Source organism: Bidens hawaiensis, unplaced genomic scaffold, assembly GCF_021521415.1.
Source record: "Bidens hawaiensis isolate Kalapana, Puna unplaced genomic scaffold, B.hawaiensis_p1.1 tig00012479_1, whole genome shotgun sequence".
Lineage (NCBI taxonomy): Eukaryota > Viridiplantae > Streptophyta > Magnoliopsida > Asterales > Asteraceae > Bidens > Bidens hawaiensis.
Genome location: NW_027492022.1, coordinates 535430 through 550501, shown reverse-complemented (window position 1 = coordinate 550501; position 15072 = coordinate 535430). Strand labels below are relative to the sequence as shown.

At 34.6% G+C, this 15072-nt stretch overlaps 2 protein-coding genes across 2 annotated transcripts; one reads left to right on the top strand and one right to left on the bottom strand.

Annotated features, from left to right (window-relative positions):
• The first annotated feature begins 9405 nt into the window (after positions 1–9405).
• On the top strand, positions 9406–10340 carry LOC143541287 (protein GID8 homolog). Its single transcript, XM_077034155.1, has 4 exons — positions 9406–9481; positions 9582–9697; positions 9900–10197; positions 10312–10340. The coding sequence occupies exons 1-4, from the start codon at positions 9406–9408 to the stop codon at positions 10338–10340; spliced, it is 519 nt and encodes a 172-aa protein (XP_076890270.1).
• Positions 10341–10878: 538 nt separating this feature from the next.
• On the bottom strand, positions 10879–14350 carry LOC143541234 (3',5'-bisphosphate nucleotidase AHL-like). The gene is made up of 3 exons (XM_077034112.1): positions 14017–14350; positions 11946–12645; positions 10879–11259 (listed from the first exon to the last, which is right to left on the bottom strand). Exons 1-3 carry the CDS (start codon positions 14171–14173, stop codon positions 10956–10958), a joined length of 1161 nt encoding a protein of 386 aa, XP_076890227.1. The 5' UTR covers positions 14174–14350; the 3' UTR covers positions 10879–10955.
• Between the last annotated feature and the right edge of the window lie 722 nt (positions 14351–15072).

The window sequence follows — 15072 nt, the reverse complement described above, 5'->3', positions numbered from 1 at the left end:
AAGTTCGATCAGATCAAAGCAAGAATGAAAGCCGCTCAAGACAGACAAAAGTCTTATGCGGATAAGCGGCGACGACCAATTGAGTTTAACGTTGGCGACTATGTGATGCTTAAGGTCTCGCCTTGGAAGGGGATTATCCGTTTTAGGAAAAGAGGAAAGTTGAGTCCGAGGTACATTGGACCGTTCAAGATTGTAAAACGTGTGGGTGAAGTAGCTTACAAACTGGATTTACCCGATGAGTTAGAAGGAATTCATTCAACCTTCCATGTTTCTCATCTGAGGAAGTGTCTAGCTGATGACACGTCTCACGTGCCATTAATGGACATTGAGGTTGATGAACAATTGAACTACATCGAGCAACCGATAAAGATCGTTGATCGCAAGGAGAAGCAGCTTCGTCACAAGATTATACCCTTGGTCAAAGTGATATGGAAACACCGCAAGGGATCTGATGCTACTTGGGAAGTCGAGGATGAGATGCGCAAGTTTTACCCTAGTTTGTTTATGTAATAGTTAGGTTTCGGGGACGAAACCTCTTTAAGGGAGGAAGACTTGTAACATCCTAAAATTTTTATATTGATAAATAAAAGAAAGTTATGTTTAGTAAATTCACGTTTTAGTTATTTAATGTCGAGTAAGGAACGGGTCTTGGGCTTAGTCATTTTATGAACTCGGCCTGTCTCGACCCGTAGGAAGCCAACCCGAGCCTAACCAAACCCGTAGTATATAAACGAAAGTTCTTGACACTTCCACCATTTTCACCATCTTCCTTCACTTACACCCACCCAAACACTCTCATTTCTAGAGAGAGAAGCTAGAGAGAGAAAGTTCTCAAATCACAAATCCGAGTCCACAATCTTGTTCCTAATCGTTTTTGGTAAGTCCCTCTCGAAAATCATCCGTTTTCATAACCATTTCGGCCTCAAATCGAGCAAAAACGTAACTTGAGTTTTCGGGTCAAAAACCGCCTTGTTTTGGTGTCAAAATGCAAGCTTTTGTGTTTAAAAGTACTAGGAATCGATAGCCCTTTCAATCCCGAGCATTTCCATGTCAAAAACTTCGATTTTGGGTCAAAAAAATCTGGAAAATCTGGAAAACCCGTGGGTTTCTCCGTCGCCCAGCTTGAAGGAGTCGAATCAGACTCATTCGATCGAACCAGTCGATCGAATCAGTCCATTCGATCGAATGCGTAGATCGAACAAGTCCAGTCGACCGAATAGGGAAGCAACCGAATGGTCTCCAACTCATTCAATCGAATGAGTTTTGTATTCGATCGAATGAGTGTTGTATTCGATCGAACGTGTTCCTATTCGATCGAACGTGTTCCTGTTTGATCGAACGTGTTCCTATTCGATCGAACGTGTTGTATTCGATCGAACGTGTTCCTATTCGATCGAATCAAGCCAGAACCAAGTTGTTTCCAAGATTCGCCTGAAGTGAAGTTCGTTTATGAAATAAATTAAAAACCTAATGGAAAATGTGTTAAGGCGGTTATCGAAAATGAGTAGTAGTAATAGTAGTAGCAGTAATTGATATGTGTAAATATTATACAGTTAGCCGAGCCCAGTTAAAGAAAGGAATTACAATCAACGGCGAGCGTAACAGGATCCAGGTGAGTTTCTAGCCCCATTCCTTGTTATGTTTTCGGGGCTGTGTGCATACTTGATGTGTTGTTAATACATTTATCCAAAGTGATAAGTGTATGCCATAGGTGATATATGTGATATGTATGAATGATTGCTTGATGGTTCGTGAACGATCTTCGGATATTGCACGTACTGTCGGGTTGTAACGTTATAAATATGGCAAGTATGATATGTATGTTTATGTGTATGAACGTAAGAAAGTTAATAAAAGAAGGAAATGACGGTTGTATGGTTGTATGGTTACAAAAGGGGTACCGAGCCCTAATAATACTCGAGGTATGATTTATGGTTGTATGGTAACGAAGAGGGAATCAAACCCTACTAATATTCGAAAACATGGGACCAGACCCTAATAATATCTGTGATGTTAGGGACCAGACCCTAATAATATCTGTGATGTTAGGGACCAGACCCTTATAATATCTGTGATGTTAGGGACCAGACCCTCATAATATCTGTGATGTTAGGGACCAGACCCTTATAATATCTGTGATGTTAGGGACCAGACCCTCATAATATCTGTGATGATAGGGACCAGACCCTTATAATATCTGTGATGTTAGGGACCAGACCCTTATAATATCTGTGATGTTAGGGACCAGACCCTTATAATATCTGTGAGGTTATAGGGCGAAAGGCTCTTTAAAACGTATGATTATGAATGTAAAGAAAGTATGTAAGTAAGAAAGAAAGTATGTAAGTAAGAATGAAGGTATGAGTACTTATGTGTGTATGAAAGAAAGTTATGAGGTTAAGTACGTATGTATGTAACAAGGTATTGCATGGTAGTGTATGTTTAACTAGAACTCACTCAGCGTAGCTGACTTTTAGTATGCACGCAGGTGAGTAGGTTGAGACAGCTGGCTTGAGTGGAGGACACATGGCAGAAGACTAAAGCCTGGCATCTGAAGATCCGATATGTTTTATAAGTTACGTTTTGATTTTGAAAGACAAGAGGAATGTTTAAAGACATGATTATGAATTGATATGTAATGTTTTATGAAAGTTTTATATTCCGCGTAAAGTTTTTAATTAACTCTGATATTTAGAACTGTGTTTATGAGTAAATCCAACACGAAAGTAGGGTTACCGGTAACGGGGCCTTACATTTTATGAGGTAGATTAAGTTGTTTCTCCCCCATCTCTTGCATATAAGGACACTCAGTGCTCCCACTGATCTTTTAGGCCTCTAAAACTCCATACAAGTTTTGGCGATTCATGTCATAGGAAACTTTCATACAGTTTAGACTTGATTTCCTTATTGTCCATATTTCATAAGAAATTTTAAGGACATATTTAGAAGGAATACTGATAAGTATATATGAATTGATTTCTTTAAAGAACTTGTCCAGTAGGAAACAGATTAGATACAAGTTGATATTCTTCTAAGCTCCACTAATAGCAGTGAATTTTAACTTATGGTGGACCTCACTTACTCCCTTTATCCAGTTTATATTTAGGGCATTTAACACATGCTTTCAAATCACTAAGAATGAGATTTAATGGCAATTCATCCTTTGTCAACCGAGTCATGATTTCTCATGAAAATTTTGGTCTTAATGGATGAAGTACGTAAGTCTCATTTATCTTTTGTTAAATTCTCATTTCTATGATAACAAAAGGTTGTGAAATTTGTAGCATCGCTTAGTTTTATCTTATAAGGTTTCTATTCAGATAATAACGACCGATAATATGATAGTTTTAGTTAGTAGTGACTTTGTTTTGGTCATTTAAAACCTTATAACTGTCAAAATGTAGCTTTAGTATTGATACTAAATTCTGAGTAAACTCTAGAATGTTTAAGGTATCATAAAGCTTAATACAAAACAGCTTTTATGGTTCTTACAACCTTAACATTAAATGAGTCACTGACTCTCATCTTAATTATTATCGATTTCTGATAAGGAAACGTATAAAACTAAACTCAACTAACATGTGTTAATAGGGATATTAATATTAGTGGAGTTAAATATCATTAATTGGTAACTACCTTTCTTAGCCAACTGTTCCCTTGAGGTATGGATAGTCTCTTTGCTCGTGCCTAGTCTAATGGCATGATTTTGCAGTGAGACTTTCCCTTTGAGAACTTAGAGCTGGAAGCAGTACTTGTATTTTGTTTCAAGACTTTAGAACTATCCTCTTTTAAGGTTTAGTGGTAATAAGGTGAATAACATTTGATTTTCAATTTTAGGCATTCCTTTTCCTGTACATATATTGCTAGCAACACACTCAGTTTCCTTTAGTACTTCTGAGTGTTATAGTTGATTCTTAAGGCATCTAATTGTACTGTTGGAAAAGTAATACACTGAAAAGACTTCATTAAGTTCCATGTATAAGCTCTCAGTTTATGGGTCATGGAATTAAATATTAGGATGTATTCACAAATGCCAATTAACCTTTTTATTTAGAATTAGAGTGTTTTGCATGCATCTTAGGAATTGTTTTGATTCTATTATTTCCATATAAAAAAAAAAAAAAAAAAACGTTAGTCTTAGGAATTTTAGAATCCGTAATTGCTCACCTGATAGGAATCATGTAAGGAGTTCTTGATTATCATAAGAGACATATTTATTTATCCCACTGATTATGCTCAAGTGTTTTTCTGTAATACTTTTATCAGAATGAGCAGTAAGAATTTCAAGTCTTTAAGGATAATCAAGACTCAAAAGGGCAAATTTTGTAAGACCCTTTTAGAAGCAAAACTCTTCTTAGGTTTTGTAATAAGAGTGGATGATTTAGGTTTGAGATTCAAACTTTATAGAAGAATCTTAGAGTGATTTATGTTATGGGTAATCTAATAAGGCAGACTGAAATTAGGATCATTAATGAAGGATCATTAATGTAAGGATCATTATGAAGATGTGATAATTTTAAGTATAACACCAAAATTAATTTTATTATACTTAAATAAAATAGATCACCGTTGGGCAGAAAATGTATTATTTAAGTATAAAATTCTTGTGCGAAAATAATTGTAACAAATCACCGTTGGGCAGAATTGGAACAATCAAGTTGTTATGCACAAGGTAAGTTTGCAATACATAAATGTAACAAATCACCGTTGGGCAGAATTGAGACATTTAAGGTATTTAAGGCAAAGTTAATGTCATTTGAGTATCTAGCAATTTTAGGATACTCATCTTTTAGATGACTATGCTTAGTTAGACTAAAACAACTTTGTTAAGCTACCACATCACCATTGGGCAGAAGTGAACTCATGAAGTGTTGTTTAAGTTAAGCAAAACTAAAGTCATGCGAATGTCTGATAATGTTAGGACATACACTTTTAAGTGACATACTTAATTAGACTTAAATAACAATATTAGGTTACACATCACCGTTGGGCAGAAGTGAACTATAAGTGTTATTTAAGTTAAGTAATTTAACGGAGCAGGGCCCCTTAATCAGTTAGGTTATATATAAGGGTTTCTGATCATTTCGCAACATGTAAGATATAAGTAAAGTTGTGATTTCTTCGAAGTGATGTTGCGAATTTGGTTAAGGGATTTTAGATGTTGCGAACAGTGCAGTCATAAGTAATGTTGCGATTGATGTTTTATAAGAGATGTTGCGAATGATGTTGTTATGAGAGATGTTGCGAATGGAGTTGTTGTGATGTAATCAGCATTGTTGCGATTTAAAGCACTCGCAACATAATTGTTGCGATTAAGAGTACTCGCAACATCCTGTGATTTTATGGGCTGATCGCAACATCAATAGGTAATACTCGCAACATCTTGCAAAATTAGCTCGTCGCAACATCTTAAGTAATACTCGCAACATCTTAAGGTTCGCAACATTAGTGACTTTTCGCAACATATGTCCCTTCGCAACATTCTGTGATGCTAGGTTCTGATCGCAACATAATTAGTGGACATCGCAACATGTTACTCGCAAGATAATATGTAATTCTCGCAACATCATGCGATTTCGCAACATTTCATTTGTTGCGATTAGAGTCCAGTTGTTGTGAATAGATGCCTTGATTCGCAACATTAGCAGAATTCGAAAAGAATAATCAACCTGATAACCTTTTCCTAATTTTAAGGGATTTGGTAGATTCTGTTATAAAGTTTTAGATTATCTCAAAATTTAATAAGATTTCAAAATTATATCTTTTATCTTATTTAAAAGATTTTGAAATTAAACTTAGAGATAATATTATCTCTTTAAAGTTTTAGATTATCTCTAATTTTAATAAGATTTCAAAATTATATCTTTTATTTTATATTAAAGATTTTGAAATTAAACTTAGAGATAATATTATTTCTTTAAAGTTTTAGATTATCTCTAATTTTAATAAGATTTCAAAATTATATCTTTTATTTTATTTAAAAGATTTTGAAATTAAACTTAGAGATAATATTATCTCTTTAACAGATTTCATTTTCCCAAGTTAATCCTAATTAAGGTTAGTTTTCGAAAATTATGATGTTCTTCAAGAACATCTTCGAAAAAAACAAGAACAGTTTCAAGAATTTTACGAAACTGTTTTCGATTATATTATCCGATTTAATACTGGAATCGAAATCTGAAAGTTTGTTAAAACAGATTTCGAAAATAATCAGGTTTTTATAATGAACAGGTTTTAATCAGACCTAACAATTCGTTAGAAGTAATACGAACATCAGATCCAATCAGTTTTATGATGATGATCAAAACCGTAAACATAAGGGTTTTAATCAAAAACTCGTTTCCTATTTTAATTCCAGTTTTTTTTATGGACATCGAAGAAACTGATTAATCAACATCATGCTTTGATACCACATGTTGATCAGTTTCTATAATCGATGATATAATGGAAACAAGGAAATATGTAATACCTGATAATCCAGTGATGTTTGAGATTGACATCTTCTTAATCTGATCGAGTTCCCCTTTAGGGTGTATGGTTAGGATGGAGATTAGGTGTTCTTGATGAACACGATTTGAGAGAGAGAGAGGTAGGGGATGATTCTTATGGTGTTATTATTCATCATTAGTTATTAACCTCTCTAATAAGCTCTCTATATATACACCCAAGGGGAAACCCTATTAATGTTAGTAAGGGTAATTCCGTCCATCAAGGATTTACCAGTTATAAACATAAGGTTATTTAGGTCAATGATCAATAATAAGATAAATAATTATAAGGGCCATATATAAATATATATAAAATATATTTATTCTAACATAGCCGGCTTTCGGTTATGTCCATGGCTGCTTAGATTGTTTTTCTTATTTTTGCAATTGTTGATAACATTATATCAGTATTTTAGTATATATCAGATCTTGATTTCTGAAGTGTGTAAATGATAAGAATTAATTGATTGATTGATTTATTTGTCCGATTTTGTTTGAATTCACCTGTGATTGCCTGCTGATCTTGATCTTCTTCTCCGATCTCATGTCACCGGTTCAGTTGGACTAGCGAAATAGTTGATGGTAATAGTTGGGTTAACGCCGCCTTTGAAGTTTGGATGCTAGATTTAACCTGTTTTAACTTAATGAATTCAAGTATTGTTGTTGGTGATTTTAATATTATTAACATGAGCTAATGGTAATGGAGAGAGTTTATTTCGTATGACCCAGGTCGATTCCTGTTCATAATATTTAGTTTCAAATGCACCATAGTGATGTTAAGAGACTAGACGAGTATGTGTCTTTCACTAATTAGATTCTTGAACTGAACGAGTTTTATCACTCCGCACTGCTTTCAAGCAGGTGTTCATGGGCGTTGGCCTTAGGTGAGGGTTTTTCCAAGATCGAAAAATTGTAATCCCGATGTGGTGAATTTAGCCACTAGCCCATTTAGGGAATTCGTTGACCATTAAAAAAACAAATGTTATTAACATATATTTTATTATATTGTATTAACTCGTCTGTAGGGAAACAATATTAGATATTAAACGAGTTAGGTGACGCGCGAGTATGAGCTTGTTTAACACTAATATTATTGGATTTTATGTTTGGTTTCAAGTAATAGATTAATTGGGCTTAAGTGTTATGTTAACTGGGCTTAGTTGGATTATGCCTTATTATTTTAATAAAATTAAAAGGGTGGATCCGTTTTATAAAAAAAAGGATGGTTTTTTCCTAGCTTATAAAAAGTGAATGGATTTTCTTGTTTGTGTTTGTTTACTAAGAAAACAAACGTGTTTATGCTCGTTTGTTTATTGGTTTAAACCAATGTTTCTCAAATATAACTCAACAAAAATGAATATAAACAAACACATAGGCTTCATAGAGCACAAACAAACATCATTTAATTGTTTATTTAACTAAGTGAACAAAAAGGGTTCATGTTCATTTTTTATTGAATTAATGAACATAAATGAAATCGTACAGTTTTGCCCTTTAAAGTTTTCTTTAGCTTACCTAATTTCATCTGGGTGCTCTGAATAAATGTCAATTCTTTTAGAAATCACAAATAGGCAATCATTGTACAAGTAGTATTTGTTAGGTGGTAATGTCAAGAAAATAAGATGATATAGGAAAGAAATGAAAAAAAAAGATAATGATAAATGGTTTTGATGGAATGAGATTTCTTGTATAATCGTTGTATCTATTTCATTAACCAATCTACTCAACCAAATATCTATTTTTTTTTGTTTCATTCTCTGGTAATAATTCATTCAATTTCACTTGTTATTTCATTATACCAAACATTACCTAAAAATAAACAAGTTGCTAAACCATTTCATTTGTAACATATGAGGGAAAAATCAAAATTAAGACATGTTTTAAATAAAACCCTCTTCTCTTTCAATGTACAAATATGTACATCCATATTCAAGACATTTTTCACAAAAGCCCCTTCTCTTTCAATGTCCGTTAAAACTTGACAGAAGTAACGGAGAAATTGAAAAAACAGATTAAGGCGCCAACAAAACAAACCCTCTTTCTAAACACACCTCCTCTGTTCTTCTACCCCATACAAAACCCATCAATAAACCTGCAACATTCACAAATTCACTTCTCATTTTCATCAATTTACTTCAAGATCGATGGAATTACCAGTTCCACAGGTACGCCATCTTCAATTTAACTTCAAACTCGTTTCATTTTCATTCAATTTTACTTCCTCTGCATCTTCTACACTGTTTTTCATCAGTTTCTTGAAATCAACAAATCTTTGATTGTTTAATTTCACGACTTACTCTTCAAACCCACATCGATTTCATTCAATCAATTGCATTTTGATTGCTTAATATCACTTATTGTGCGTAATTTGATTTTGAAATGCCAAAACCCTATATTCTAATTACAATTTCAACTCATTGCATGCAATTGTGAATTAAATTGGATGTTTTTGTTCTTGAAACAGGGACAAAACGAACCGCAAAATGTACCCGAAGATGAAGATCAAGTTGTACCGGAAATTGAACCGCAAAATATGCAACAAGATGAGCCTCCAGTTGGACCGCAAGTTGTGCCGGACATTGAAGCAGAAGATGTTGATATAATGAATGTTGATAGTGAACCTGAAGATGTTGATATAATGAATGTTGATAGTGAACCTGAAGATGACCCAGATGTTGATGTAGTGAATGTTAGTGAACCTGAAGATGATCCAGATGTTGATATAGTGAATGTTAGTGAACCTGAAGATGAACCTCAAGTTGTACCGGAAATTGAACTTCCAGTTGGACCGGATGTTGAACCTCAAGTTGTGCCGGAAGTTGAACCATATGTTGAAATATTGAGGGATGAAAGGACCGAGGACGAGTGGAACCAACTGTTGAGACGGGGCGAGTTCAAGAAAGAAGACATGAACATGATGGTTATGGATTTTCTATTAGCACATGGACTTCTTCCTGCTGCTCAAGCCTTTCAACAAGAAGCTGGCTGCCCAAGTATTATTATTATTATTATTATTATTATTATTCATTCCCTTAATTTTGCTTTTTAGTTTAATTACAATTAAGTTTATTAATCTTTTTTTGTTAAAATCAGTACCCATGGACTCTGAAAAGCTTGCACTTGTGGAAACACAAAAGATTGTTAAAGACTTCATCTTCAACCGTCAATTCGATGATGCCATTCGCGCTCTTAATGAAATATTGACCCCGGTAAGACTCAATGTTCGGTTGGTCAGGCCGGATTTTAGAATCGGATGACGTACTAAATAATATAAAAACTTAAATTGTCTATACATTTAAACATGTTGCTTCATATTTTATTTATTAGAAGTACAAAATCACCAAGCATAAGGTGTTTATGAATCAGCATGCTGTTAAAATGTTATTAATAGTTTGATTTATTCTTGATCAGGCTTTTTTAGAGGCTCGGCCTCGAGTACGTTTCTTGTTGGAGCAGCAAAAGATGATCGAACTATGTCGCGCGCGTCAGTTTGATGAGGCTTTGAAGTTTTCACGCGAGTTTATTAGGTGGGAAAGTGTTGAACTGGGAGATGATAGTTTTAAGAAAGAATGTCGGTCGACTATGCTTCTAATGGCATATGGAGATGCTGAATCATCCCCTGCATCTGACCTCTTGGACACCAACAGGATGACATCGATATTCCAATATGTTGTTGATAACATGAAAACATACCATGGTATCCCAACAGGTTAGAATTGAATCTTGACTTTGTGGTCAAACTTGAACAATTTTTAACTTAATTGAAGTAAAATCTTTTAGGGTATTTTTATAATTTTGATTATTTTACTAAACAATGTGACAGAATATGCCAGTTTAGTAAGAAATGGATGAAAAATAGCTTCGAATTTCGCATGTATTTTGAGTCTGAAATTGAATTTGTTTGACCTGAAAGTCAAAGTGTATGGACTAATATGCAGGTAGCCACATTGAAAATGCTGTGAAGAGGGTGATACATGAAGATTATGAGCTTAATAAAAAAGTCGTACATCCATGCTTCAATTTTGATACGGGCTACCCGAGATTGTTTTACCAGTAGTTTTTGGAAGATTGAAAGATATGGTTTACAATGTTAATACTGTATAGATGATAGAAGTGAAACCCATAGTCATTTTGAGTACCTGAGAATTTGAAGGTGGTAAAACAATTTTGTTGATTTTGTTGATATGACATTTTAGTTGTTACTTGTTAACATATGTGTGTCAAGTTACATTTTGGGCTTAACTTTATAACATTATTAGAGTTTATTATTCTTAAACAGCAAAAAATTATATGTAAGACATCGAATTCGGTTTAAATATTGAATTTGAAACTGAATGTCTTACCTGTAAGTCAAAATGTATGAACTTGATGAAGGAATGCATCTATATGCATTGTAAACTTGTACTATATTATAACTCGAAATTACAAATATAATCCTCAACATTCACTCTTGAAACAAAAAAAAAATTAAAGATTAGAAGAATCCCAGCTTGCATAAACAGCCCCTATAATTTTGTCATGCAAATTAACACCCGAACACGCAACGATCCCCCGATCGAGGCCTTCAAGATACACCCCTTTTGAGAAATCCAGTGGGCGGCCGCCAGCATCTGTCACAACACCACCAGCTTCCTCCACAATCAGCACCCCAGCAGCATGGTCCCATATCTTTTCTTTGTATCCAGCTTTTGCAAACTTCATGTATATCTCTGCGTCTCCACGCGCGATTGCTGCATATTTTACCATGCTATAAACACGCAACGGTTGTTTTCTGCAATCACAAAACCAAAAATTAACGTATATATTTTTTTTATCATAAAGAGATGGTTACAGGTCAAAATGGGTCATTTTTGTATGGGTCAGCTTGAGTTGATCAGAAACACATTTTGTCCCGAACACGATTTTTGTAGTGGATCGGCCTGCTTGATTAAACGGGCTGGCGGTCGATATGTTTAACAAAGCGGGTTAAACAGGTCAACTTGAGCACGATGTGTTTAATCCATTTATCTAAACGGGTTGGCATGTAACAATTAAGTTGTAAACATATTAATCGGGTTGGTAAGTTATCAAAAAATGGGTTAAACAGGTCAAGAAGGGTTAGTGCATTGACTAGTTTAATTAAACAGGTTAGCAGGTCAACATGTTTAACAAAACGGGTTAAACAGGTCAACTAGAACATGACCTGTTTGATAAACAGGTTACCCAAACACGACCTGTTAAATTAAACATGGCCCGGCCCATTTATTTAAACTGGTCAACCCAAACACGACGTGCTTAATTATTTAGTTCAACCCAAACACAAATCCGTTTTCTCTACGAGTTACATAAATCAACCCAAAGCTTAATTATTTTCGTGTTGTGTCGAAAATGATCACCCCTTGTTTTACTCAAATCACTTATTTTGTGAACCATTCATAAGTAAACAAATCAATACTGAAAGTAAGAACTTAAGCTCACCTAAGCCCTACTCGGTGAGCAATTCCTGCACTATACGAATGGTTAGAGTTAGCCTTTTCAACCGGTTCACAAAACGTAGCCATTACCGGGTTATCAATACTAGAAACCCGTATAACACTAACACTAGATGAACCGGGCCATACAGACCCATCACCCTGAAACAGTGGCTGCATCCAAGCTTGACCACTACTCTTACTTGTGTACATAACACACCCTTCCGATTCCAACGCACTCGAATTATTATTATTATTATTATTATTATTATTATTATTATTATTATTATTATTATTATTAACTAGTTTCCTTTTACTCGAATAATTAGGGCACCCAAGAACCCCAACCACAACCTGACCGTTATCAATCAACGCAAGAGCCACCGCATACTGGTCTCCACGCACGAACCCTAGGGTTCCATCAACAGGGTCAAGGACCCAGTGTCTTCCAACCTGACCACCGGTTGAGTTGCATCGGCTAATGGCGTCAAGAACTTGTGAACCATTGAGAGGTGTGGCTGGACCCTTGAGACCGAACCGGGGCGCCAGGGCTAATGTTTCGTTCACGGTTGCAACCACGGATGCTAGTAAAGACGTGGCGGTGGCGTCAGCTAGTTTTTGTGTGTCTTCTTCAGCTACGATTGAGACGTTTTCTCGACCGAATGATTCAGTTAGCATCCAGCTAATCATTGCTTGTACACTCCAATCTGTTTATGCATATGGGCCAATATCATACATACATTTGTAAAATATATGGAATATTGTGACCTACTAATTACTATCCACTACATTTTTGGTTGATTTTCAAATTGGAACCTTAAATCTTTGCAATTCATGGAGGGTATTGTAGGGGGGCACGAAAACGACATAACTGAACCGTAACGGAAATAACCAACTAAACCAAACCGAAAAGCCAATTCTAAGAAATGTATAAGAAAGTAATAAATGGTGTCGCCCAAAATTCTAGGTCCTAATATATAATAATCAATTAATCATTAATTAACAAAATCATTTAGGCTTGGGTTCGTCATTTTAGGCTATTTTTTCAGCCCAACTGGTAAAACCAAAAAACTGAAACCGAAACCAAAACCGAACCAGCTGTAACACCAAAAAAAAAAAAAAAACCCACTGTGACAACCGAAAATCGTTGAAACTGAAACCAACGGTTTTCAAAAACCGAATTTTCAATTTTTGGTTCAGTTTAACCCCAAAAACGACCATGTACACCCCTAAACCGCACACACACCTCTATCATACTAACCACACACTAGTAACATGTCATACAAAATCATAAGCATCATTCACAGACAAATTCTTACAAAACAAAAAATATTAATGTTATGCCACACAAAAGCATATAACAGAAATTAATCAGTGTTAATCTATAAAATCAGCTATGAAGCAGCTAATAAATAATAATATAATCAAGCAATAAACCCTATTAATAAACGCACCGACAACAGTAACGGGTGAATCGTCCTATTTTAGGCTATTTTTCAGCCCAAATGGTAATACCAAAAAACCGATCGAACCCATTACGAAACTGAAAACCTAAAAAATTGTAACTAAACGTCTAAACCCATAATGAAAACCGAAAACCATGGAAAATGAAACCAAAGGCGTTTAAACCAAAAACCAAAATCAAACGGATCCCAATGTAAAACTGAAAAACCGAAACCAAACCCATTGTGAAAACCGAAAACGGTTTTTAAAAAACCCCAAAACTGAATTTGTCCCCAAAAAGCAACCCATGTACACCCCTTGAGCATACACAATTTACTAACACACACCAATGACATATCATACGGGCATGAGCGAAGCCCCACTGTTTTTTTGCTCGGTAGTGTAAAATGTAAATTTACCCGTTTCCGTCCAAATATTTTGATACGTAGCCTAAATTTACCCATTTTCGTCCGAAAATTTTGAGCCCGGCCCCGTTTGAAAAGCAGGATTCATTATAAACAAAATTTATGTAACACAAAAGCATATAAAATAAATTAATCAGTGTTAATCAATAAAATAAGCTAATAATATAATTATAAAATGAAACAATAAACCCTAATTAATAATAAACGCACCAGCGACAGTAACGGGTGAATCGTCGTCTTTTGAGATGACATGATCTGGGTTGGGACCCACCGAATCCTTTTGCAGCTTCTGACATAGAGAGCAAGCCATTTGAACAACTCGTACACCGACTTGTAATTCTTTAGCGTACTTGCGATTAGCATCCATGAGTGTTTGATTTTGAAATGCTTATTGGGTTGAGTTAAGCCCGAATGCTGATCGGCATTTGCTCAGGTACCCACCGACCATGGTGATGGTTCAGCATTTGCAGATCGTTAGGCGGCGGGACTGATTTGGTGGTAGGCAGGATGATGATGGATCATAGATGTTATTATTATTATTATTATTATTATTATTTGGGGGAAAATCACAAAATCAGGTAAATAGCCATTTAGTTTTATTTTTATTTTATAATTATTTAAAACTAGCTCATTTGATACAGGCTCTTGCCCTTTTAGGTAAGAGATCTCGAGTTCAAATTCGGACGTAAAATACATTCAAAATAGGTAATAGTGTGGGAGTAGGGTGGTGTGATTTTGACCTTTAACAAAAAAGGTAGTTCAATTTGTGTCTACTTTATTTTATTTTGAACATAAGCGAACGACATATCAACCTTTTAGTATTTTGAATTAATTTATAACGAATACTATTTCACTCCTATTAAATACTTGTACATGTTCCTTTTAGTATTTGAACATTTGACCTCTTTGGTAAAGGGGATGCATCTTGAATTATATGCATTTGTTATTTATAGTCATGTATTTGCTAAATAATTGATACTACAAAACTCACTGGCCAATGGCATTCACGTAGAATCTTTATATTTGTAATTTAACTAAATATTATATTTCTTGAAATTTTGTTTAACCTATCACATCGTATTATGCATCTCTATCTTTATTTCAGCCATATACGCTAATTTTGTTTCTCTCTTTTTTAGATACTCAAACAAATTATAGAGATAGCGAATAGTGAATCTTTATAGTTAAAAAGTCACTATTTATAAAGATAGAGATTCTTATGGAGAAGATTTCGTCAAAGTAACTACAAAACAAATTCTAACGGCT

Coding starts and splice junctions, on each gene's coding strand:
- LOC143541287 (XM_077034155.1), top strand. CDS start 9,406: ATGGTTATGGATTTTCTATTAGCACATGGACTTCTTCCTGCTGCTCAA. Junction 9,482..9,581: donor ACAAGAAGCTGGCTGCCCAA/GTATTATTATTA, acceptor TGTTAAAATCAG/TACCCATGGACTCTGAAAAG. Junction 10,198..10,311: donor ATACCATGGTATCCCAACAG/GTTAGAATTGAA, acceptor ACAATGTGACAG/AATATGCCAGTTTAGTAAGA.
- LOC143541234 (XM_077034112.1), bottom strand. CDS start 14,173: ATGGATGCTAATCGCAAGTACGCTAAAGAATTACAAGTCGGTGTACGA. Junction 12,646..14,016: donor TTCACCCGTTACTGTCGCTG/GTGCGTTTATTA, acceptor ATGCATAAACAG/ATTGGAGTGTACAAGCAATG. Junction 11,260..11,945: donor GCTCACCGAGTAGGGCTTAG/GTGAGCTTAAGT, acceptor TTGTGATTGCAG/AAAACAACCGTTGCGTGTTT.